The sequence below is a fragment of the Prunus avium genome, chromosome 1, assembly GCF_965620075.1.
Source record: "Prunus avium chromosome 1, drPruAviu1.hap1.1, whole genome shotgun sequence".
NCBI classification, from domain to species: Eukaryota; Viridiplantae; Streptophyta; class Magnoliopsida; order Rosales; family Rosaceae; genus Prunus; species Prunus avium.
The window spans coordinates 8,673,846-8,697,615 of NC_142284.1; the positions used below are offsets into that span (position 1 = coordinate 8,673,846).

The following is a 23,770-nucleotide window of genomic DNA, read 5'->3' on the forward strand; positions in this document are numbered from 1 at the left end:
TTATTTTATATGTGAAGAAATGTCTTGCTTTGATTATAAAAGAAGCGTATATGTCATATGTATTGATTAGATATCAAGTCCAATGTTGTTTAATTAATTTGTAATTGATATGTTTAATTAATTAAGGACCCAAGTAATTTCCCTAAAATGAAAGACATCAAATATATGTTTATGATTAAAAAAAAAACATATAAATAATGAGATTAGATGTCAAATTATTGCATTTTGACTTTTTGAGAAGAAAAAAAAATCTAAATGGGCCGGGCTTGGGCTCGTGTCGTGCTTGAAGTGGGCTCGGGCCACGGGCCGGCCCTGTCCATTGGACCTATTTTTTGATCCCGGCCCGACCCAAGTTTTCGTGCCATGCCGAGCACTACCCATTAATATTCGTGCTCGTGCTGTGCCGTGTCGTGCCTCATTTAAATGGGTTGGGCTCATGCCGTGTTGGGCCAGCTCGTCCCGTTTGACACCTCTACTGGGAAGGAAAGGAAGAAGAAAAGAGGAAGAAAAGGAGAAAAAAGAAACGGCCTTGGAAAGGAGAGGAAGAAGAAATGAGGAAGAAAGAAGGAAAGAGGAAGAAAAAGTGAAAAAAGAAACAGCCATGTGAAGGAAAAGAAGAAGAAAAGAGGAGGAAAGAGAGAAAAGGAGAAAAAGAAGAAAAAGAAGAAAAAAAGAAAGAAAAAAAGAAAGGAGATAAGATACTTTTTGAGCTTTAATTTTTTTCATTGTTTATAATAATTTTAGCCTTTAAAAATATCAGAATTAAAAAAAAATTAGAACTGAAATTATCAAAAATACACCTGAAAAACAATTGTACTACCAAAGACGTTTTCATTGTTTTTGTTTTCTAAAAATGTTTTCTAATTAATCTACAGACGCATTTTCATTTCCTGAAAATGCAAATTTATTTTCTTGTTTTCATTCTCTGAAAATATTCTCAAAAAATACTCTCCGAAAACATTACCAGACGGGCCCTAATTGTCACAAGGGACATTAAAAAAAGAGATGGATTTTTTGGCTCTGTGGGCCTGTCTAGTGATGGGCCTAGACGTCAAGGCTAATATTGGGCCATGCACTAAATTAAAGAGTTAGCGCCCAAATCACGCGTGTAACGGGCGGGTAGATTGTTCATCATTATTAAACAGAAGAGAAAACTTTTGGCGCTTGAGAGACGTTCATTTCTCAAAAAGGGCAAAATCAAAAACCCAAAACCAAAAATACTCTGCACAATCCGAGTGTGTGATTCTTAGTTTCTAAGTTTCTGTTCAAGAATGGCGTTGGAGGATGACGACTGGGGCTTGAGTGCTGAAGAACTCGATTCTCTTGAACGAGACGCTTTCCAGAAACTCGCTCAGCAACGCATCAACTCTGCTTCTGCTTGTTCTTCCTCTTCTTTTTCTTCTTCACATAATCACCACCAGCTGCATCAGTCTTTTCCTTCCACTATCAACATCAGTAACACGAATTGCTTCCAAAGCTCCCCTGCGAAACCCATTCCCAATTCTCTTCCTAACAAGGTGGAACTTTTCTTTTTTCCTGTTTCCTTCTTGAAGTTTCTAGGGTTTCAGATACCTGATTGATTGACAGTGTTCTCTCTTTTTCACTTTGTTCTTTCTCCATTTCTGAATTTTGAATTATTACATGCTTTTGGGACTTTAAAAAAAAATAAATAATAATAATAAAAAATATATATATATAATATAAGTTAACACCTTAATTACTTCCATTGGTGTGCCGTTTGTCATTTTCTTTTTTAGGATGTGTTGTTATATACATATTTATTTGACAATGCAGGTAGCACCTTTGTCTCCTGGGCCCAGAGTATTACCTTCATTAGTCCCATGTAAAGTAAATCTCGGTCAGTTTCCTCTTTCCCCATTTCAATTGCTTTGAACTTTTCTCTATTACTTCAGTGTCAAAATTCATCTCTTTCCAAGAAAAAAATGTGTATGAAACCTACTTGACTGCTTCAATTTTAGTGCAACTTGTATTGAGAACGAATGGAGGTTCCTACTCTTAAAAGGACAAAAAATGTTTTTTTCTTCATATTTAATATTTTTCTCTTAAATTTTGAAAACGGATCAGGAAGAAACATCCCACCTTGACAATCACCAATGGTTGAATCTTCCAATTTGATACCATTCTGAACTTTTTGCATTCAACTGATTATATTACTTGCTGTTTGCATTGTTCCGCCTGCTGACCTTAAGTAATTTCTGTATAACTCTCGGCTCCTTTCTTCAACTTGTTGCCATTTTGCAAGAAGATGAGCGTCTGAAGGAGCTACCTAAGCTCTCTGTCAAATTTTTTCTTCATGCTAGTGGAAACATTGCCGCAAAGTTTCCTTATGACCAGGTATTCCTTCTATTTGCTTAAAGAATGCTCATTTACAACTTGTCAAACTCTTTGTTTGCTTTATCGATTATGTTCTATCTTGCACCAGGTGCTAGTAGGCGCTGTCCGCAAGATCCCCAAATCCACATGGAATGCAAAAGAGAGGTATACCTCCCCAACTCCCTTTATCTTCATACTTTTGGTTAATTGGTTGTCTCTTACAAGCGCTGGACATGTTGTGAGTTGGAGCCCAATCCAGATGTAATAGTGTTGAAACTGCAGGTTGTGGATGTTCCCTATATCTTCTTTGTCACCAGCAGAAAAAATTCTTCATGAAACTTCTGGTGTTAATGTTGAGGTGATAACTCTTGCTCTTTTCCAGTTTCTATTCAGGCTTTGCATGATGATTCAGTTTAAATTAATATAAATTGAGTTTCATTGTATACCATTTATGTTTGAAGTTCGCCAAATCTGGATTGTTTTTTAACTTCAACTTTACCATATTTGATATTTTGTTGCAAATTTGTGCAGGTAGATAACTTGGATCCCTTAGTTCACCGCGCTATTGCTGCTGCGTCTGTTGTTCCAGATATTCAAGGTAAATGGTGATTATGCTAGTATTAATGAAGTTCAATTCATGCATAATGGAAAGAGCTGTCGTTTTTTAGTTTTCAATTTCACTTAATTCTCTGGTGGAATGCATAATTTATACATAAAGATCCAAAACATGTAATTCAGAGAAGAAAAAGAAAAAAGAAAGATATTCAAAAAGCATGTCTTTGAGTCCTATAATTGGATGGTACACTCATGAGTAACAGGTTTTATCCTTTTCAATCTCAATTGTGGTATCCTATATCTTTGCTCTGTTTTAAAGTAACAGGTTTTATATTTTTCAATCTCAATTGTGGTATCCTATATCTTTGCTCTGTTTTAAAGTAACAGGTTTTATACGTATTTTCATTTCTTTTTCTTTTTTTAACTTTTGCATCCTATTTTCTGAAGCTATTTTTTAATTTTTGTCTTTTGTTGGTGTCTTCACTGTCCAGACCAATATGACAGGATACCTAGTTGCATTGAATCAAAGCTCTTGCCATTTCAGCGAGAAGGTGTTAGGTATATAGTTAATCTGGAGATTTCTCCTTATTTGATGACTGTTGTGTGCTACTTGAATGTATAATTATGCTTTTCTGATAATGTTGAGGATTTTTATTATCTTTATTTTGTTCCCATAAAATATTTAGTCTTTTTCTTAATTATTCATTTGTAACTTTTTCTGTATTGTTCTTTTTTTAGGTTCATCTTGCAGCATGGAGGGCGTGCTCTCCTTGCAGATGAAATGGGATTGGGAAAGACTTTACAGGCAATAAATTCTTCATGTGAACCCTTTTTGTACCTTCAATCATTTAAATGGTCCCCAAAAATCAATCCTGCATGTGAAAGTATTTTCTACAAGTCTCCCATTCCTGATATTTTCCAAGCAGCTCCTAGTCTCAAGGATTTTGACTTTTTAGAACTTTATTAGTATGGTCACCTAAGAACACTAATGAAATTGAACCACATTAGGTGAGTGCTTCCTATCGTTATACGTATTATAGCTGGTAAATGTGAGAAGCTTTAGTAATCAGAAGAAATTTGGAGGACAAACGAAGAATACTTAGGTTTTCTATTATTGCAAGGAAACCAGAGAGATGGAGAAGAAAAAAAGAGACTAGAATATGGAGGACAAAGTATAGATAGAAATATCAGGGGACCAAGGTATTCAACAATACTTAATTTTCACTCATAAAAAGGTCTGATTTGCTTTACAAGAGAAAGCCTTATAAGCTTCAAAAACCCCGCAGACTTTAAGAAACTATAAAAGACTATCAATAATAGAAGATTCTTAGAAAAAGTAAGAGATGATAAGTCTTTCTTAGACTCAAATGCATCAACTCTTAATAACTCTTTTATCTCTTAGTTTGACTTTTTGGCTAACTCTTAAATGGCATTGAAAATAGACTCATTGGCGGACATCACAAATTGGGTAATGCATATGATTATGTTGGGTTTGTCAGAAATGTTAGTAACTAGAATAATTGATACCATTACTAGTAACTCTAATAATAGGGAACATTGGTGTTATGTGTTACCAATATGGTGGAATTTCCTCTAGCTTAGTCATAAGGGGATTTGTAACAATATAGTAAAGAGTCCTCCGTGGGGTTGGAATTTACATCAGCAAAAGCATTCCCAAATTCTGCCTTAAATTGAAACCTTACACTCTTTATGGTTTTTTCAGGCTATTGCTGTTGCATCTTGTGTTCGTGACTCATGGCCTGTTCTTATACTAACACCATCTTCCTTGCGTCTACAATGGGCGTCTGTAAGTGCATTATCTACTTCTATTATTGAGAAGGTTGATCTTGCCCAAAATGATGTGCTCTTCCGCTTTCTTGCAGATGATTCAACAATGGATGAACATTCCTTCATCAGATATACTTGTATGTCATCCGCTATCCCTGCATAAATGTTCTAGTCTCTTCTTGACCATGCGGCTTGAATATTATTTACATTCTCACTGGTCTGATGTGTTATTATAGACTTGATATTTGAATTTCACTGTCACCAGGTTGTTTTGTCTCAATGTGGGGGTTCAAACAGAAGCGGATTTACAGTTGTATCCTCAAACACCAAAGGGACCATTCATCTTGATGGCCTATTTAACATCATCTCCTATGATGTAGTCCCTAAATTACAGAATTTACTAATGGCATCAGAGTTCAAGGTGAGAATTGAAACAATCAGCTTAAAGTTCTTTTTACATTCTTTAGTATGCACAACACAATCTTATTATCTTGGATCATCACTTGTGTAAGAACAGAGACTATATAATGTTTTCCTTCCAAAACAGCTCAAGCCCCTATTAAGTTAACAAATGTAAATGTGTGCCCAAAACAGTCATTAAGAAATCCTGTTGGTATTTGTACCCTCTATTTCCTACTGATTGCATATGCTGCTTTTTATGATATTTTTTGTTCAGGTTGTGATTGCAGATGAGTCGCACTTTCTAAAAAATGCTCAAGCAAAGAGGACAACTGCCTCCCTTCCTGTCATAAAGGTCTTTCTCTTGTGAACTGATGACTAGCTTGCAACTGCTAACTTTTTCTCTCCGTACTTCTGAAACCCTTAGAGCAATCATCGCAGACCTGTATTTTGAGGTGTACTGCTCCTAAGGTTTCTTTCAAATATGGACTGGAGAAGTAACTATCTTTCAAAGTGAATTTTATTCTTTGAATAGTAAAGTCCACTTTGGTAAACAATGCAATAGGATGCAAACTCAGTAGGGGTATATTTGATACCTCTCTCTCTCTCTCTTTCTCTCTCTCTCACTTTGTCAACAATTACAGAAGGCTCAATATGCAATATTGTTAAGTGGAACTCCTGCTTTGTCCCGACCAATTGAACTATTTAAACAGGTACTTCTAAATCCTAATTGAGAAGCTGCATATATTTAAGTATCTGTATCTTGAACTTGATCATTCGTTTATAAATTTCTGTGAACTTAACAGCTGGAAGCCTTGTATCCTGATGTATACAAAAGTGTTCACGAATATGGTAATCGATATTGCAAAGGCGTAAGTCACTATTTCTTTACCTTGTAGATGTTCTATCAGTTTGTGAGGGATTTTGTTGGTTACTGTTTTGAAATTTCAGGGAACATTTGGATTGTATCAAGGTGCAAGTAACCATGAAGAATTGCATAATTTGATGAAAGCAACAGTGATGATTCGTAGACTGAAAAATGATGTTCTCTCCGAGCTTCCTGTGAAGCGCAGGCAACAGGTCAGTGTCTGTGTTTTGTCAAATCTGCTTTTTCACCTGTGAGATGCCCTTAGTAGTCCTGTTACAATTGCTGATCTTTATTATGTCCTCCCCCCCTGCTGATCTCAGGTCTTCTTAGATTTGGCTGAAAAGGACATGAAACAAATTAATGCTTTATTTCGTGAGGTAATGAAAGTCACTGGTAGCATGTTTATGTCTAACACTCTTTAGTCAAGTTGATATGTTGAGAATGAGTAGCTATTGGCTTCTTGAAGTTCCAACTAGCTGAACTATATTTGTGCCATTTATGCTGTTATCTTATATGAAGCCTTGTAATTTTGTTTTTCTACTTCCAATAGCCTGACATTGGGCTGGAATCTCAATGGCACAGGTCTGGTTCATGAATTTTCAACTTTGGATTAAACTGGCAAACAATGAGGAACTGAACAGAAATCAAAGTAAAAAGATGACAAGAGACACAAGTACTTAAAAGGCATCACCCATATTTCCACCAATGAATGTTTTTGAAGAGCATATGTGGGATTTTGGTAACCAATTAAGTTATTGAGAAATTAATAGATTGGCATGAAGTCAAGAAAACACTTTAGGACTCTGATGAACTATTTTGAAAAACCCAACCCATCGTGATGACAAATATGCCCAAAAATAGATTTGAAATACATTTTTACACTGGACTAGCGATAGCATTATAATTCCACTACTGCATGTTAGAAAAAATAATCTTGTATCTTCCAAGCCCAGTCTACTTTTGATAGACCTGCAAAACTGCATAACCCTTGCTTCCACTTTATGTTGCAATTGGACCCCCCTTAACGGAACTCATAATTTCCAAAACGAAGGTTTCACATGAAAATACCCTTTTGTTTTGGTTATCTCCTTGTATCATGCTAAGATAGGTATTCTGATTCTGAAATTTCTTTTCTCTATCTTTTATCAGTTGTATGATTTCTTGGCTGTGGCACCATATTCATTCACATCATTTATGTGCCATGTAAAGTTTGCTTGTTAGTCTGTTTCTCAAACTTAAGAAAAATTATAGTAGGCATAGCTGATGCTTATCATCTGTTTTGTAGTTGGAAGTGGTAAAAGCGAAAATTAAGGCCTGCCAAACAAAAGAGGAGGTTGATTCACTGAAATTTGCTGAGAAGAATCTTATTAATAAGGTATTCATGCAAGTTACGCTTATAGCATAGGCACTTGGAGCCAACATGGTTGCTAATTTTGGCGTTGCATTTGTTTCCTTTCTTCTACTGGGAATGCTAGCCACTGCATTTCTTATTCTTAGTTTTGATAATAAATTATAATTGGATAGCTAACTTTGAACCCTTTAACAATGTCATGTTGTGCTCCAGATATATACTGATTCTGCTGAGGCCAAGATCCCAGCAGTTCTGGATTACCTGGGAACTGTGATTGAGGTACTTCACCCCATGTTGATATATCTTTCTCTCTTTTGTTTTTTCTTAAGTGCTTTTGTTTCTTCAACATTAGTGTAGTCTGCATATTTTACATAATGGTTCTTGCAGGCAGGCTGCAAGTTTCTAGTATTTGCACACCATCAGTCCATGATTGATTCGATTTATCAGTTTCTTCTGGTAAGGCCACATTCATTCATGCTTTACTTGAAGATTGATCAATTCTTATAAGAACTTCCAAATTTCCAGAAGAAAAAAGTGGGTTGCATTCGAATTGATGGAAGTATCCCTACAGTGTCGAGGCAAGCTTATGTTACTGACTTTCAAGAAAAAGATTCTGTCAAGGCAGCAGTGGTATAGCAGTTTGCTTAGTTTATATAAAATGTTTTTGTGTAATCTAACTGAGTTCTGTTGAAAGTTGGATTGTAAAACAAAACAAAAAAGAAAGAAAATAAGCTGTACTGAAAATTTTGGAATACTCATCTCAGGTGTGATTCTGTGATTAAAGTCTGATATTCATCTTTTGAATATTATCATGCAGCTATCTATCAAAGCTGGCGGTGTTGGATTAACTTTGACAGCTGCAAGCACCGTTATTTTTGCAGAACTCTCATGGACTCCTGGTGACCTAATTCAAGCTGAAGATCGTGCTCATAGAATTGGCCAGGTAAAGTTTATTGAATTCTGAAGCATTTATGCATAAATAAAAAATATTGACGTCTTCAACAATTCATGTTTCCAAGGGTGGTTGGTGTGATATGTTCTGTTCATGCTTTTAGGTGTCTTCGGTCAATATATATTATCTTCTAGCAAACGACACAGTAGATGACATAATATGGTACGCTTTTACACAATTGTCTGTTTTCCAATCAGTTTGATGGTTTTTGTAACTCTAATCCTTTTCTCTCTCTTCAGGGATGTTGTTCAGAGCAAGTTGGAAAATCTAGGACAGGTAATTTCGTCCCTTTTTGGGGAGCTTCTTAAATATAGACAAAGCACTGCACACACCTTACGCCTTACTATTCTCTGATCCCTCCGCTGATCTCAGGGGCAAAACTTTTTTTTTCTTGAATAGTTAACTGAACTCTGGTTTTTGGACAATCAGATGCTCGATGGCCATGAGAATACGTTGCAAGTTTCAACCAGCCAGCCGCCGCGAAGCAGCCCTGCAAAACAGAAAACCCGCCAGCCACCGCTAAGCAGCCCTGCAAAACAGAAAACCCTCGACTCTTACATGAAGCGTTGCAACAGCCAGGAAGACTCTGAAAATCAGCCCAAGTTCAAAAACCTAAGGCACTGAATGAAGGCTGTGCAAAACGGTAACCTACTGGCGTGGAATTTTGGCAGTTTGAAATGTTGAGAGCACAATAGAAGCCAAACTAGTTGGGTTAATGGAGCTAAGACTCAGTTGTAAAACTCCACCATCTGGGTATATACAGCAAGAACAAGAAGAATTATATGAAAAGTTATGGCTCATAGTTTTCAACATTCCTGTGGTCACTTTTTTGTTTATATGTGCTATTGTATCTTGCCTTGGTTTAACCAAAGTTAATGTAGACATAACAGCAAATTTGTATGCCGTCATTCTGCATGCATACTTAACATAGACATGATTAATGAATAGATTTGGTGAATTTCCTTAAAAATATTAATTTTTTTTTACACAAATCTAAACTACTCTAAAGTACAAAAGAGATGATCCAACTCTGGTGGGCACACTGCCTTATCTAACTCTGGTGATGTATGCTAACAAGATTAGTTGCTCATGTTCTTAAACTTGTCAAGAAAAAAATCAGAAGTTTGACGTCAAGGAAGGATTTGAAATAATAATGAAGAAACATCAGATAATTATGACATTAGATAAATGTAATGATGATGAAACAGAGATTATGAAATATGGGAGCCGATTCTATGAATTTATTGGCAAACAGTACGAGAATATGAAATCCTAAACATTTAAGATGATCTCAAATCAAATTATCCTACCTCATGAAGTAGTTTTTTCCCCAAATTTTCATACTTCAAATTTGAGTGTACAATTTTATTAAATTGCTTAAATATGATTTAACTCTCAACTTTTTGTTGTGATTATTTTTTGGAGTTAAGTTTTACTCATACCTTTGTGATTTATTTTTCTTAACAATTAAAATAATCAAAAAATCAAAATTCAACAAACACAATTTTATTTCACTTAAAAAATGAAACATTAAATAAAAATGATGCAATAACAAAAATTGAAGCAGCAGCACACAAAAAACAAAAAACAAATAAAACAAAGATGGAATTGATCTTTCTCTCACTCCCACTAAGTACTAAATATTCGGACACGATCTCTCTCTCCCGTATTAACTCTCGCACAATACGCCGTTGGATGTCAACGGTACTATTATCTGGGCCGTTGGATGTCAAAGTTAAAAGTTGACAGGCAGCACTACTTCCTTAATTACCACAACCGAGAACCGACTCTCCGAATTTCTCTAAAATTAAAAAGAAAAGAAAAGAAAAGGAGTTTCCAGATTACGTGAGTGAGATGCTCAAAGTTAAAAGTTGAGAGGCACTAGTTGTTTAATTACCACATTGATTCCGTGAGTGAAATGCTCGCCAAGGAAACTTATAAATAGCAGTGAGTGAGTGAGTGAGATGCTCTGTGAGTGTGAGTGTTTGCAACAAAACAGAGAGAAAAACTTCACTTGAAACTTGATTTCTCTTCTACTCTCTCTTTTCTTTTGTTCGTTAATTAGCAGCATTCTTGTGTTGGTTAATTAGCAATGGAAGAGTCTCTTGTGCCGTTAGGTTTTCGTTTCAGCCCCTCCGATGAAGAGATTGTGGATTCCTTTCTCTACCCGTTTTTGGTAGAGAGCAAGCCCTTCATGTCCCTATACAACAATTTCATCCATTCCTGCAATCTCTTCGGCAACAACACAGAGCCTTCCGAGATTTGGAAAAAATACGGAGGGCCGCAACTCGTTGATACAGACTTGTACTTCATCTCCAAGCTCAACAAGTTAACCCCTAAGCGGATGGATCGAAGGATTGGCAACGGGGGTACTTGGAGCGAAACTGAATCCTCCAAATTGGTTCATGAAAAGGTCTCTGGAAATCCCAACCCAAACCCCATTGGCCGAAAGAGAAAGTTTCGCTACGAGAATAAAGGTTCCGAGGATCACACAGGGTGGCTACTAGATGAATATAGTCTTTTCGATGGTCCCAAGAATGACTACAATCAACGTAGTTATGATTTTGATTTCGTCATTTGTCGGATGAGGAAGAACGATAGGGTTGGGATCAAGGCAACAAATCTAAAGCGTGGATCACAAGATACAGAAGAAAAGAAGATGACCACAAACAAAAAGATGAAAAAAGATGATCAAATGGGATCAACAGAATCATCATCTCAACAAGGCTGCTCTTCTAGTCCAATTGGTGGTGATCTTGTGGAATTTGATCCGATTGATCTGACAATCTTTGAGGAAAATACGATGGCCGACATGGAACAACTACTTGGTGAAGCTTGGAGCCCAAGTAATTTTGAGGATGCAGTCTCTTATGATGTTGATCCGATTGGTGAAACCCAAATTAACTTTGAGAATGAGGAAAATACGATGGCCAACATGGAACAACTACTTGGTGAAGCTTGGAGCCCAAGTAACTTTGAGAATGTGGTCTCTCATGATGTTGATCCGATTGGTGAAACCCAAAGTAGCCAATTGTCTAACTGGTCCCAAGCGATATTAAATCAGCTCCTGGTTGATGTATAAGGAATTATTCTACAAGTGATGGCTGTAGCTCTCTAATTTTCAATGTGTGCAGAGAACTGAGTACTGATGAATATATTTGTACCACGATTTTTATCGGCTTTAATTTCTTTAATTTTGTACCTTTTTGAGTTATCAATGAACTGATTCTATTTGCTAATTTGACCAAATCTTGGACTGCTCTCTTGAATTATACTTGATAACTTTTTATATGTTCAGATTTTCCTTTTAGTTTAGACAAAAGAAGAAAAAAAAAAAAAAGGGTTCTTGCTAGCTAGTTGTAACTTAAAATTGCTCTAATTAACTTGGAAACACCAGTATGCCAACAAAGAATTAGCAACACTTCCAGTCTCTTAATTCATAGGATACGGCTATACTCGTATTCAACATGTACATACATATTTTTTTTTATGTTTAATACATGTATTTTTTTTAATTAAATTTTCAATAATACACAAACACTTCACAAATTATACACAAAATTCTCACATACTATTGAATAGAAATAATATATATATAAAAAATAAAATAGTAAATAGTGGCAGAACTTTTAAGTTGAAATTTGTTGAATAAAACACATACGCATTTTATTCTTATAGGCGCATGGCTATACCAAATTAATATTTATAAAGTATAAACTAATGGAACTAGGAGGGTCCTATTTCTTAATTTTGTTTTATTAAATAGTATAGCCGCCCGGCTGTACTCACTGTCTAATTTTTTTCCAAAATAGTATAGCCGTACGGCTATACTCGCTGTTTTCAAATTTTTTTTAAAGCAATAGTATAGCCTCCTGGCTATGGAGGAGCAGAAAGGGAGACAAAGGAACATCACATGAGAAATTACATGAAATGTGTCATTCATATGATGTTATTCGTGTTGATGTCGAGGAAAGATCTAACGAGTTGTGACAGGAGGAGTTAGTTCTCTACTCATGTCGAGGAAAGATCTAACGAGTTGTGACAGGAGGAGTTAGTTCTCTACTCATGAGCTCTTGCCCTTTTGTATTTCCTAGAGTCTAGTTGAAAATGATACTGCTTCGGAGATTGAATCAGATTTATCTGCTAACAGCTCCAAACAAGGTTGTCTTTTACATGTAAATGAATGATTAGTGGCCTTGGGTGCTATCACCCATTAATATTGACATTAGTTAGAGCAAAGGTAGAAGATCAGGATTCTTAATGGCATATTGTCCTTGGTCTGCACTAGCAGTTGCTTCATATATTAATTTCAGCCTTTTCATTAATATCTCCAAGTACCACCCAAATTCATTTAAGATATTAATAAACAATCATGTTTACAATACTAATTTATCACAAGTATTGTATTATATGTGAACTACAGAAGTAACGCGCTGGCAAACAATTTTTGAGTAATTCAAAATTTCTCTCTTGAGCCAAATAGGAAATGTGAAAACATCAGCCCAATAATGGGAGGTAATTAACAGCATGATTTGGAAATGTTGTCTAGTAACTCCTGCCCCAGTAAGTCCACTTCTTTGCTGGCTTTCCGGATGCAAAGCAAAGTGTCCCTGCACACAAATTGCATTATTAATTTCCAAACACTATGGCAATACTTTGCGGTGATGCACAACACTAACGAGACGACTGCCGTCCTGAAATTGCAAACATGTTATGAAGGTTGGGAAGCACATGAAACTAGAAATGTACCTTCAGGAAGTTCAGGCTGCTCAAATGGGGTGCAGAGTGACTTGGCTGCTCCAATTTCTCCCTTCGTTCGTTTTTTCACCTCCTCCTCTACTTCCTGAAAAATATGAAAGAAAAGGAAAAAAAGGAGGGGGGAAAATAGATGACAGCAGGATTAAAAGGTTTGTAGAAACGAACATAAACAGTACCACAAATAAGAAGACAGGTAAAATTACTAATGATTACAAATCAAACAAAAATGAGTACATATTATCTAACCAGACCTAGTTCTCAAGCTCAACACAAAGAAAACTAATAGGTCCAAGGTTCTAGAATTAGTACTGAAAGCAAACAACCTGTAAATACCCAATAGTCAAGGCTAAGCTCTTTTTGAAAAATAAAAAACATTTGGTTGATAGACTAGCTGATATAAAGAGAATCCATTAGTAAAAAATTTAAATGAGAAATCGATACAAATCTTGTGATAACTGTAAGATTACAACAGAAAAGATAGATATCAACAATTTTCTGGAAAGGATTACCATACCATTTCGTCACACCAAGGAGCCAAGATCATTTTCTTCTGGTTTAGAGCTTCCATAAATTCATCCCATGTCTTTGCAACCCTGATAGAAGCATCTCGCTTTTGTTTTGCCACATCAAACAGATTTTCCTGAATTCTATCCAAGATATCTTTTACTTGCTCAACCAAATTGCTCACAGGAATGTCCAGTTTATCTGAATTGTCACGGCGGGCCAGGCGGACCTAAAAACCAAATGAACATTATTTGATCCTGTCAGAGAATCAACAATGAATAGAAAATGCAAGGTTACGAACCACAATTTTCACACCGGCATCTTAATAATTGCATATCTTTTAAACTTATAGTCTATTCATGTCTTTGGCACCTCAATCTTCCAGGGTGAATACCAAGGTATCAAACCTTGGCTCCAGTTTTAAGCCATACATGATAGGGAACAGGGTAGCTATTGTAATTTTGTCCAAGCAGCAGACAAGTCCTGGCTTAAATATTACCAGGATAAAGAGGCATCTAACCCCATTTTAGATGACATGTCAAACTTGAATGTAGGAGACCCAGTAAAAAAACCAGATAATGCCACATCTATCTGACCTGGCATTACCGGCTTACATTTCATGATCAGACCCAGAAATAAAACTATGAGACCTGTTACCGGCTTACTCAATAGCAGACAAAGAACAAAAGAACATATGAGCAACTAAATTTAAAATGAAAAATAAAATTGTGAGAGCAGCCTCACTTGTTTTTTTTCCAAATCCCTTGGTCCAATTTCAATCCTTAGAGGAACACCTTTCATTTCCCAATGTGAATACTTCCAACCTGGACCATAGTTGTCTCTTAAATCTGCCTCAACACGAAACCCTGCTTCGGTCAAGGTATCCACAGTTCTCAAGCAAGCTTCAAACATTTCTTTTGTATTAGTATCCTTGTAAGGCACTGGAACCACAATAACCTGGGTAGCTGCCACTTTAGGTGGCAATACCAAGCCTTTGTCATCTCCATGAACCATCACCATCACTCCAATCTGAACATAATAATAATAATATTAATAACAATTGATAAGATCACTAACAAAAAACAGAAAAGTTATCGGTGAAAGAAAGAATTGCATTTTGGTGGTGGGAAAAGTAGTACTATCTCTAGGTGCTTCAGCAGATGAAAGAAAGACATTATAAGACATGAAGTATAGAAAATTTGTCTAGTCTAACCTCAATGCTAGACTAGACAAATTTTCTATACTTTATGGACCTCCATCAAAACTAGCCCATAGTTCATTCATTCTTTATTCTTCAATAGATGCTAATATTGTGTGGCATTCTGATTTCACATTGAAGCACCAAAACTAAACAAACTGTGAAACTGCATATGGAACTGTCACAAAGGCAATTACATCATGCTACACAGACATGAAATTGTCTGTAAGCTAAATTTTATGCCTGAGCACATATATATAGATTAACTTGAACGCATGCCAACAGTGATTAATGTCAAATTAGGTTCTTACATCAATGTCAAATTAGGTCAAATAAAATATAGATATTGATGTGTTGATGAATGGTAACCAAAAAAATTATTTGATGCATGCCGACAGTGATTAATGTCCAAACAAAGAAAAGAAATTTGTTATTGTATAGAATAACAATATTCCCAAGAGCTTTGATGCAGGAAAGAAAAGAAAGCAAAGTTACCGTTCGAGTGCTATATGCCCAAGAGTTTTGCCAAACCATGGCTTTTCCACCCTTTTCATTTTCAAACTCTATCCCAAACATTTTAGCAAAATTTTGACCCAAACAATGCGAGGTAGCACCTTGTACACCACGGCCAGTATTTGGAATAAAAGCCTGCAAGCATGAATTAATATATTCAAGCTCACCATAGAAGAGGCATAAGAAGTATGCTCAAAAAATTATGTATAAAGAAAATATCAATTACCTCCACACTTGTAGTGTAAAGGCCACCAGCAAATTTCTCAAGCTCACTCTTCTTTCCCTTCACAACTGGAATTGCCAAATATTCCTCATATATCCTTCTGTATAATTCCAATATCTCAAGAACCTACAATCAAGATGAATAATCAAAAACTAACCTTCAAAAAAAGGTCTTCAGCACAGTAAAAATGCAACTAACTCTTTATCCTAAAGAAAGTGGGATTGGAGATATAATGGGCATTGAAAGGGGAAACAAAAATCTGAGTGACTCCTCACCTCTTCATCTGCCTCTGCCTGTGTTGCAAAAGCTGTATGGCCTTCTTGCCAAAGAAACTCCCGACTCCTGAAATCATATGAATGCATACAAATTTGAGGCAAAACCAAATTTAACATACTTGTCAAAAAGAGAGGTCAGGAAAATGGTCCTGTGACATAGAGGACAATTAGCAACCCTGACTAAAGATGCAACAAAACACCAAGTATGAACTAAACAACAACTTGAAATCTATGCGAACATATCAGAAGGAATAAAAAGGGTTAACTCATCTTGTCATTATCAATGCTACGAAACTAGTATATACAACACCAAAAGCAGGAAGACAATGGAACTACCTGATAAATGGAGTAGGATTGCTGAACTCCCATCGAACAACATTGCACCATTGATTTAGCTTCAAAGGTAAGTCACGGTGTCCTCTGATCCACTTAGAGAAATAAGGATACATAACAGTCTCACTTGTTGGACGTATTGCTATTGGCACTTCCAATTCAGATTTTCCAGACTTTGTGACCCAAGCAACCTACTTAAGAAATGAAAGAATGAAAAAAGAGGTAGCATAACACAAATAACATATGCACATACTAAGGGGTGACTGGTGTGTAACACGACAGGCACAAATTGTTGCAAAGTGACAAGTAAAAGTACATGTTTTTCATTACACAACAAAACTCTATGAGTTAAACACCATGGCAAAAAATTTATAATTGCATGCTAGATACTAAAATAGAAGGCATGCCAAGGAGAGGAGAGAGTGAATATAAAATAATATAAATAATAATCAACAACCAACTGAGTGTGTGCTTTGATGTGTATGTGCCTGTGTACGTGTACGTGTGTAACACAATAAATAAAGTCACTTAAACCATCATAGCAATAAAGTGTTATTTCTCACCTCTGGAGCGAAACCCTCTATATGATCCTTCTCTTTTTCCAGAACACCTGGGGAGACAAACAAAGGGAAATAGGTATTTTTTACCTTCATTCTCTTTATTTCTGCATCGAAGAATGCCTACAAATTAAGGAGTTGGAAGTGAGAAATTTTGCTGGAATTATCATATCAATTTGCTAAAAGAATAGAGAAAATAAGCAAGCATAAACGATGAAACTATTACATTGAAATCTGTTAGGTAGAGTTCATAGCTTTGATAGGTGCATATGTCACAAGGTTGGCATCCTCAATCATATAAGTGCAAGATGAGATTATCTAAACTCAAGACAAGAGGGGGTATATTAAAAAGTACTACCAGGTTTAATATTGTTAAAAAGAATTCAGGCAAAATAGTCATCAACTGACGGGCAAGATGACATCAATTGATACCATGCTAAAATGTCAAATTTAAATTGAAGCCTTAAGAACTATACAGGGAACATGTAATCATAACGCTGAAACCAGATGGTTGTTTCTAATAGCAAAGAAGAAACACTGACACCATGAAATTGCATAACTAAATAAGAAAAGGAAAGCTTACTTGCATCGTCTCCCATATTGACATCGTCCATGGCCTTAATATATAACAACCAGAGATATCATAGTATTCAATCATCTCACTATGAACAACAACCTACATGGAACAAACAAGAGCCCATATATTACTTAGTGAAAGAAATTGCTGAACATAAACCTGAAAAGATAAAGACAGATACCTCAGAATACCACTCTCCAAAATTCTCATCCTTCTTCTTGGAAAGACCGAGGCCAGTTTCTTTCTTCACCTCCTTCTTTTTCCCTCCTAAAAATTTGAAAGAAATTCAGAGGTAAGCTAACAGCAACAAAAAAATCAAAGAAGAACCAGAAAATTGAGGGATAGAAGAGCAGGGCTCACCACTCTTAGCATTGGTGTTAGACTTCTTAGCACCGGCATCGATGTTAGACTTCTTAGCACCGGCATCGGCCATGTTTGGATGTTTTCAACCTATATTAGACCACATACACCACAAAAAAGACTATTATAACAATGGGCAGTACTATTAAACCATAAATCTATAAACATTGACAATTTTATCTATCTATCACAATTAGGCTCATACTCAGTTCTTTGTGCTAAAGAAACCCACAAAATCTAACATTTAAAGCAGACCCAGAAGAAAACAGAAGCCAACAGGGAAACCCAGACTCCATTTTGGAATAATTCGAGCTCGAAATCGAGAATGAAAAAAAATGCAGAAGAAAATAGTAGAAGAACGGAATGAAAGACAATAAACCCAGAAAAATGACAGCAAACAATTTGGGAAGGTTGAGTCTCTTACCAAAATTGAATCTGGTTGGTTGCGTTTGCGGCTCGCAGTTTTGGCTTCTCTCTTCTTCTCGCTCCTTAACCTCCACTTGTGAGAATAAAGAAAGAAAGAAGACAGCAGACTGGAAGACTTAGTAGTGGAGTAGGCTTGCCCTAAATGAAACTGCAAATAAATGAAGAATTTGTCCTGAGACCCTTTTGGGCTTCACCCCAGCCCAAACAAGCAATAAGCTTGGCCCCAAAGCTATCCAATTGACCAGTTTTCCTCTTTTAAGTGTCTATAGACTCATTTCGATGTGTTCTACGCAACGGTCTATTTGAAATTTCCAAATTCTTTCACGGTCAAAATTTCCAAATATTCCAAGGGCAAAATAATATTTTCTCAGAATAAATTAATAATTAAAAAATCTAATTAGGATCGGGTTATTACATTTAGTCTGATAATCTAATGGTAAATTAGGTAAACCACATGATAGTGGACCAAAGTACACATTAGGTACACCAAAATAAACCACAAAAGATACGTTGTATTATTTTAATCAACATGGTCCAGGAGTGTAATTATTAAAATTCAAATTGGCTATAAGGGCAGAAAGAAAATGGTGCTGAATGATCTAAGAATTTTAATTATAAAAAAAACGCAGATCGTTGAACTTGAAACATTCATAACATATGCAGTCATTGGAAGCAAATCCGCGTTGAATGTCAACAAGTATTTCTTAGTTTAACCCCACGCGCAAATTAGCTGTATGATTCTTTTATTTTTATCCTCTTCTTTGACTAGAAAGTTAGCTGCATGATCTGCAATGGAAATTGGCCATTACACTTGGTGTCAAGCAAATTGCAATAACTGGAAAACATGGATGAAGCTACAGAGATGATGACAAAATATAATATGTATTTACATTAAAAAAACTAGGACTTTATAGGCATGCCAATACAAACTTAGGTCATAAGACATACAATGCTACACCAAATTCAAACTAATTCAACGTTGGATCCCTTCATTTGCAGATCAATAAAAAGCTGATCTAAGCTGCAGGAACAAGCCCCAAATCCTTATTGTCTTCCCCAATTAAGTTAGCTACAATGAGGCTCACATCTTCCAGGCCAACTCCAATGTATAAAGGATTGGTTGGAACCCTAACCGAATCATCTGTTCCTTCGAGCTGAATCCCACCTACAGTGTTCGAAACCCTAATGTTAGGGCCATTTTTGCATTTTCCCATACACTTGCACCCAACAACAGTTCCTTCAACACCCATCACCCTCTCGAACTCTTCCAGCAATACGCCACCTCCTGATTTCTTGCACTTGTTGCCCATGCACACCTCAATCTTCAGGGCAGATGCTCCCATAACTGAGCTACTAAGAGCATCATTATGGCCAATACTACCACTACTGCTGATACAGCTTGTACTTGTTCCTGAGCAGCATTCTGCTTCCTGATTCTGTGAAATGCCAAATTCAGTGACATGTTCTACTGTGGTGTTCTCTTGGTGAGTGGCTATGTCTAATGAGCTCGGTAGGGTCAACACCGCCCCTTCTTGATGATTAAATGGCTGCAAACTGTCTAGTATTGGTTTCGCGGGGACTTCGCTTCTCAGGCAGTTCATGTCAACCACCTCCCCACATTCACTTTCACTTGATTCAGATGATGATGAAGAAGATGATTCACTGTCAACCATGTTTTTCATCCGTTCAGCTTTAAGCCTGGCCTTCTCTTCTTTCCTCTTTCTCTTTAATTCCTTCTCCTCTGCTCTTAGCTGCTCCAATTGTTTTAGCAATAATGCCTCTGCACCTTCCTGCATACACAGCAGATTTACACATTTAATATCCATGATTTCGAATAATAATCAATACCCAAAATCCAATTTTCAAGGAAAACAAAACATATCTAGCTCATTCTTCATAAAAGAACCCTGATTCTTATAAACATACACACACAAAATACATAATTTTATCCTACATATCACAGCCCAAGTACATAATAATAGATTTGGTCCAAACTATGTTAGTTCTCAAATTCAAAAGGGAACCAAAAAAGCCTACCATTAAAATGTAAAATTGAAAAATTGAAGACAGAAAGATGGGTTTTTAACCATAAAATGTAAAGCAACCACAACCACTTATCACCAAGAACAGAGATGAGGTGAGGTTAATCAGAAACATACCGAGATCAGCTTCCCCTGAAATTGAGCGACCAAACCCTCCTGAGAATCTAACGGTCCAAAACCCATCTGAGAAGACGCGGACAAGTCCTTGGACAACCCTTTGAGCAACTTCAGCTTCTTCTTGATCTCCTTCTCCTTCTTACAACCACATCTGGGACCCACGTGATAATACTGCACATGCCCGTCATCACAAAATCCAGAATTCAATTGCCCACGAAACCTTCTAGTTCTCAAAGACACTCCAAAATCTCCACGACCCTGAACCCGAAGCTCTCCAGGAAACGACGCCGTAGAAGACCGAGTAGTATCGATTCCAGCGCCGGAAAAGCAAGGTACTTGCCGGGAAACGACGCCGGAAACTTCCATGGCTTTTTTTGTAAACTAGAAGCTGAAACTTGGAAACTCTAAACCCTAAACCCACAAAACGCAGGGTATAGCAATAGCAGATAAATGGCTTAAGAGATCGTCGTCTGAAATCCTAAAGATCAAAGCTTTTTTATCTGCGTATCTTCCTTTCCTTGTATTACAGGGGCATGGAGATAGGAAGGAAGCTAGAAGATGGCTCGATAACTGATTGAACACGCGGGCGTTTTAGATTGGCGGGTAGTGACGTGGAGGCGGCGCGTGCAGGGCGCCTGGAAGCTTGTGACCGTTTTCGGTTGTCCACACGAATTGAGTAAAGCCTTCACCCTTCGATGGATTGGACCGTGGAGATTAAGCCAAGTGGTGCCACGTGTGCTGCCAAGTAGGCATTTCTTACATCCATTAACATTTTTTTACCAAAATGTTCTCTGTTTTTATTTGTTGGGTATTTTTCCTTTTTCTTCTGTAAAATCCTTTTGGACTTAATTCAAAAATAGGGAGCTTCGCTAATATAATTTTTGTAGGTACCCGGTACACCAGATGGCTGGTGTACCCACCAATGGAAATAAGACACGTTTAATAATTTATTTTTAGCCTTAAAATTGCAGTAACTTTTAACTCCGTTAGCCTTTTAACTCTGTTAGTGTTATGCACAAGACTCTACATTACAAACATGATGAATCCATACACACAGACATCATAAACTAGTACTTTTCCCTTTAACATCAACACCATAAACTAGAAATGCATTTGCATAGTTGGCAAGAAAGTCCAATATTTCCTTATCAAGATACACATCATTGAACTTCTGCCATCCATCTGTAACAATTAAAATTGAAGATATCATCAATTACAGAGATTAAAATTGAATGAAAAATTCGAACACAACAATAGAATCTACAAGAACAAGAAGGCAACCATAGACCCACCAGCATAGGCATGCAGAGCTTCAATGGCTGCAGCTCTGCTCAAATCAACAAGAGCAGACCCATTCTCCTTTGAATCCGAAAGGGTGGACCCAACAATTTGTTTCACTTTCCCCTGAAACCAAATCAACATAACAAGTACAGAAAATCAACAAAACACAAAAACACAACTGGGCTAAATACACACACACATATAAGATGAGAATACCAATAACCATACCACTATTGGAGCAAACCCCTAAGAACGCAAAACCAGTGCTTTCTCTGATCCCAAATCCAACACTTCCAAGCGCACCCAAAACCCCATCAACTCCTCACCCAACCCTCACTCTCTCCCCAACTTCTAACCACACCCACCTCCTCAACTTCCTCAAAACCGATATAAAAAAAACCCACCATTTCGACCCCAATCTTCCTCAATTCTCTCTTTTGTTCAGATTGTGCTTTGAATTTTAACAAGGGGGAGTTCGATAATTTGGAGAACAAAAGAGAGAATTGAGAAATAAAAATGGGAAGACAGCAAAAGCCTAACAGAAGATTGGTAATGGAGACAAAGTTAAAAGACTAATGGAAGATTGGTAATGGAACAAATAGTTAAAAGGCTAAAAATAAATTATTACATGTGTCCTATTTCTATTGGTGGGTACACCAGCCAGTTGGTGTACTGGGTCCCTACAAAAATTTCTCCAAAATAAGGGTTGAAATTATAAAAAAAAACCTCAAATTGAATGTACTTTAGAAACACACCCAAAACTAATTTACTATATAAAAAATTGGTATTGAAGTTCCTATAAATTACGTGACTATTATTGATCAACTTAAAAGAAGCCCAACACAAAAAACTTAAAAAGCATCCAAAACAAGCCCATCCCAATTTTATAAAAAAAAAACCCAAACAATTCATTACAAACAAAATATCTTGAAAACTGTAGCTTCATTAACGCGTCATGTTGATTAATGACTGTAATATTCCACACCTTTTCTGTCATGTTGATTAATGGCTATAATGTTCCAGTCTAGGGTAATAACACTGCTAGTTTCTTATGACATCCTATTTCTAATGCATGTCTACCCATATAATGTTCCAGTCTAGGATAATAACACTACTAGTTTCCTATGACATCCTATTTCTAATGCATGTCTACCCTTGTAATGTTCCAGTCTAGGGTAATAACATTGCTAGTTTACTGTCACATTGATTAATGACTGTAATGTTCCAATCTAGGGTAATAACACTGCTAGTTTGCTGTAATGTTCCAGTCTAGGGTAATAACACTGCTAGTTTTCTATGACATCCTATTTCTAATACATATCTACCTTTGTAATGTTCTAGTCTAGGATAATAACACTGCTAGTTTACTGTTATGTTGATTAATTGTTTTAATGTTCCAGTCTAGGGTAATAACACTGCTAGTTTACTGTTATGTTGATTAATTGTTGTAATGTTCCAGTCTAGGGTAATAACATTGTTAGTTTTCTATGACATCCTATTTCTAATGCATATCTACCCCTGTAATGTTCCAGTCTAGGGTAATAACACTGCTAGTTTCCTATGACATCCTATTTCTAATGCATGTCTACCCCTGTAATGTTCCAGTCTAGGGTAATAACACTGCTAATTTACTATCATATTTATTAATGCTTGTCATATTGCTATTTCTAATACATGTCCACCAAAGAAAAGATGAAGAAAGAACAAACCAGACCAACTCAAAACAAGCGGGGCCCAGATTGTTAATACTATTATGTCATGAAAGTACATTATTAATGCTCTGTCATAGAAGTACATTGTTAAACAAAAATGAGATGCATAACTGAAATAGTAATAAAAGATAAATCGATCATCAAAGCTTAAAATACATTCTGAAAATCAACTAAAATCCAAAGAGAAACACATAATTGAAGCAAAAGATCAAAAATCTCAAATCCAAACCAAATGACAACGATGACGATGATGACGACAACGACGACGACGACGTGGCGAAAGAGGAGTAGAGCTCGAAGATGAGGAGTAGAGCTAAGAGCATCTGATCGAGGTTTGTTCGAGGTTCCGAACAATCCGGAAAAAAAAAATGAATAGAAGCACGATTTTAGAACAAGAAATCGAATGTGAAACATTGAAAATTGTAGATAAGAGATGGAGAATATAGTTGGACCTGAGACTAAGCTTCAATGAAAGCTCCTCTTGCTTTAACATCGAGAAAGCACCAGCGAGAAAGGAGAGAATGAATCTGATTTGGTTTTTTGGCATATCTGCTTTTGGTTTTTGGTAGATCTGATTTTTCTTTCTCAAATCCATAGTACAAGGGCAATATAGGTTTTTTTATTTTGGTGTGTTTATAGTTTTTAAA

General features: G+C 36.4%; 3 protein-coding genes across 5 annotated transcripts; 1 reads left to right on the top strand and 2 right to left on the bottom strand.

The window, feature by feature from the left end:
* Positions 1 to 1,145: 1,145 nt before the first annotated feature.
* Positions 1,146 to 9,217, top strand: CHR18 (chromatin remodeling factor18). 3 transcript variants are annotated; one of them, XM_021966896.2, is made up of 24 exons: positions 1,147 to 1,517; positions 1,795 to 1,858; positions 2,264 to 2,355; positions 2,444 to 2,499; positions 2,617 to 2,692; positions 2,866 to 2,932; positions 3,381 to 3,447; positions 3,628 to 3,694; positions 4,613 to 4,696; positions 4,773 to 4,814; positions 4,943 to 5,098; positions 5,354 to 5,431; positions 5,721 to 5,789; positions 5,883 to 5,948; positions 6,028 to 6,156; positions 6,265 to 6,321; positions 7,230 to 7,319; positions 7,509 to 7,574; positions 7,683 to 7,751; positions 7,821 to 7,925; positions 8,113 to 8,238; positions 8,351 to 8,409; positions 8,487 to 8,523; positions 8,677 to 9,217. In XM_021966896.2, exons 1-24 carry the CDS (start codon positions 1,272 to 1,274, stop codon positions 8,869 to 8,871), a joined length of 2,163 nt encoding a protein of 720 aa, XP_021822588.2. In that variant the 5' UTR covers positions 1,147 to 1,271; the 3' UTR covers positions 8,872 to 9,217. The 3 variants fall into 3 exon arrangements, with proteins under 3 accessions (XP_021822604.2, XP_021822588.2, XP_021822594.2); XM_021966902.2 differs by having other exon boundaries at positions 1,148 to 1,517; positions 2,267 to 2,355; XM_021966912.2 differs by lacking the exon at positions 7,821 to 7,925 and having other exon boundaries at positions 1,146 to 1,517.
* Positions 9,218 to 12,582: 3,365 nt separating this feature from the next.
* LOC110763747 (proline--tRNA ligase, cytoplasmic) lies at positions 12,583 to 18,122 on the bottom strand. Its single transcript, XM_021966594.2, has 13 exons — positions 17,970 to 18,122; positions 17,546 to 17,635; positions 17,367 to 17,452; positions 17,192 to 17,284; positions 16,615 to 16,731; positions 16,055 to 16,242; positions 15,719 to 15,785; positions 15,447 to 15,569; positions 15,203 to 15,355; positions 14,254 to 14,538; positions 13,520 to 13,738; positions 12,997 to 13,090; positions 12,583 to 12,857 (listed from the first exon to the last, which is right to left on the bottom strand). Exons 2-13 carry the CDS (start codon positions 17,616 to 17,618, stop codon positions 12,793 to 12,795), a joined length of 1,563 nt encoding a protein of 520 aa, XP_021822286.1. The 5' UTR covers positions 17,619 to 17,635; positions 17,970 to 18,122; the 3' UTR covers positions 12,583 to 12,792.
* A 712-nt stretch (positions 18,123 to 18,834) lies between these two features.
* Positions 18,835 to 20,669, bottom strand: DGAT3 (diacylglycerol acyltransferase). The gene is made up of 2 exons (XM_021966689.2): positions 20,131 to 20,669; positions 18,835 to 19,761 (listed from the first exon to the last, which is right to left on the bottom strand). The coding sequence occupies exons 1-2, from the start codon at positions 20,494 to 20,496 to the stop codon at positions 18,988 to 18,990; spliced, it is 1,140 nt and encodes a 379-aa protein (XP_021822381.1). The 5' UTR covers positions 20,497 to 20,669; the 3' UTR covers positions 18,835 to 18,987.
* Between the last annotated feature and the right edge of the window lie 3,101 nt (positions 20,670 to 23,770).

What these genes read in the sequence shown, in the direction of transcription:
- LOC110763747 (XM_021966594.2), bottom strand. Translation starts at nt 17,618, where the DNA reads ATGGCCGATGCCGGTGCTAAGAAGTCTAACATCGATGCCGGTGCTAAG. An exon ending in GGGCATATAGCACTCGAACG is followed by an intron (nt 14,539 to 15,202) that starts GTAACTTTGCTT and finishes TATTATGTTCAG; the next exon opens with ATTGGAGTGATGGTGATGGT. An exon ending in GCAGCCTGAACTTCCTGAAG is followed by an intron (nt 12,858 to 12,996) that starts GTACATTTCTAG and finishes ATTTGTGTGCAG; the next exon opens with GGACACTTTGCTTTGCATCC.
- DGAT3 (XM_021966689.2), bottom strand. Translation starts at nt 20,496, where the DNA reads ATGGAAGTTTCCGGCGTCGTTTCCCGGCAAGTACCTTGCTTTTCCGGC. An exon ending in TTCAGGGGAAGCTGATCTCG is followed by an intron (nt 19,762 to 20,130) that starts GTATGTTTCTGA and finishes CTGTGTATGCAG; the next exon opens with GAAGGTGCAGAGGCATTATT.
- CHR18 (XM_021966896.2), top strand. Translation starts at nt 1,272, where the DNA reads ATGGCGTTGGAGGATGACGACTGGGGCTTGAGTGCTGAAGAACTCGAT. An exon ending in CCAATTCTCTTCCTAACAAG is followed by an intron (nt 1,518 to 1,794) that starts GTGGAACTTTTC and finishes TTGACAATGCAG; the next exon opens with GTAGCACCTTTGTCTCCTGG. An exon ending in GTGCTCATAGAATTGGCCAG is followed by an intron (nt 8,239 to 8,350) that starts GTAAAGTTTATT and finishes TCATGCTTTTAG; the next exon opens with GTGTCTTCGGTCAATATATA.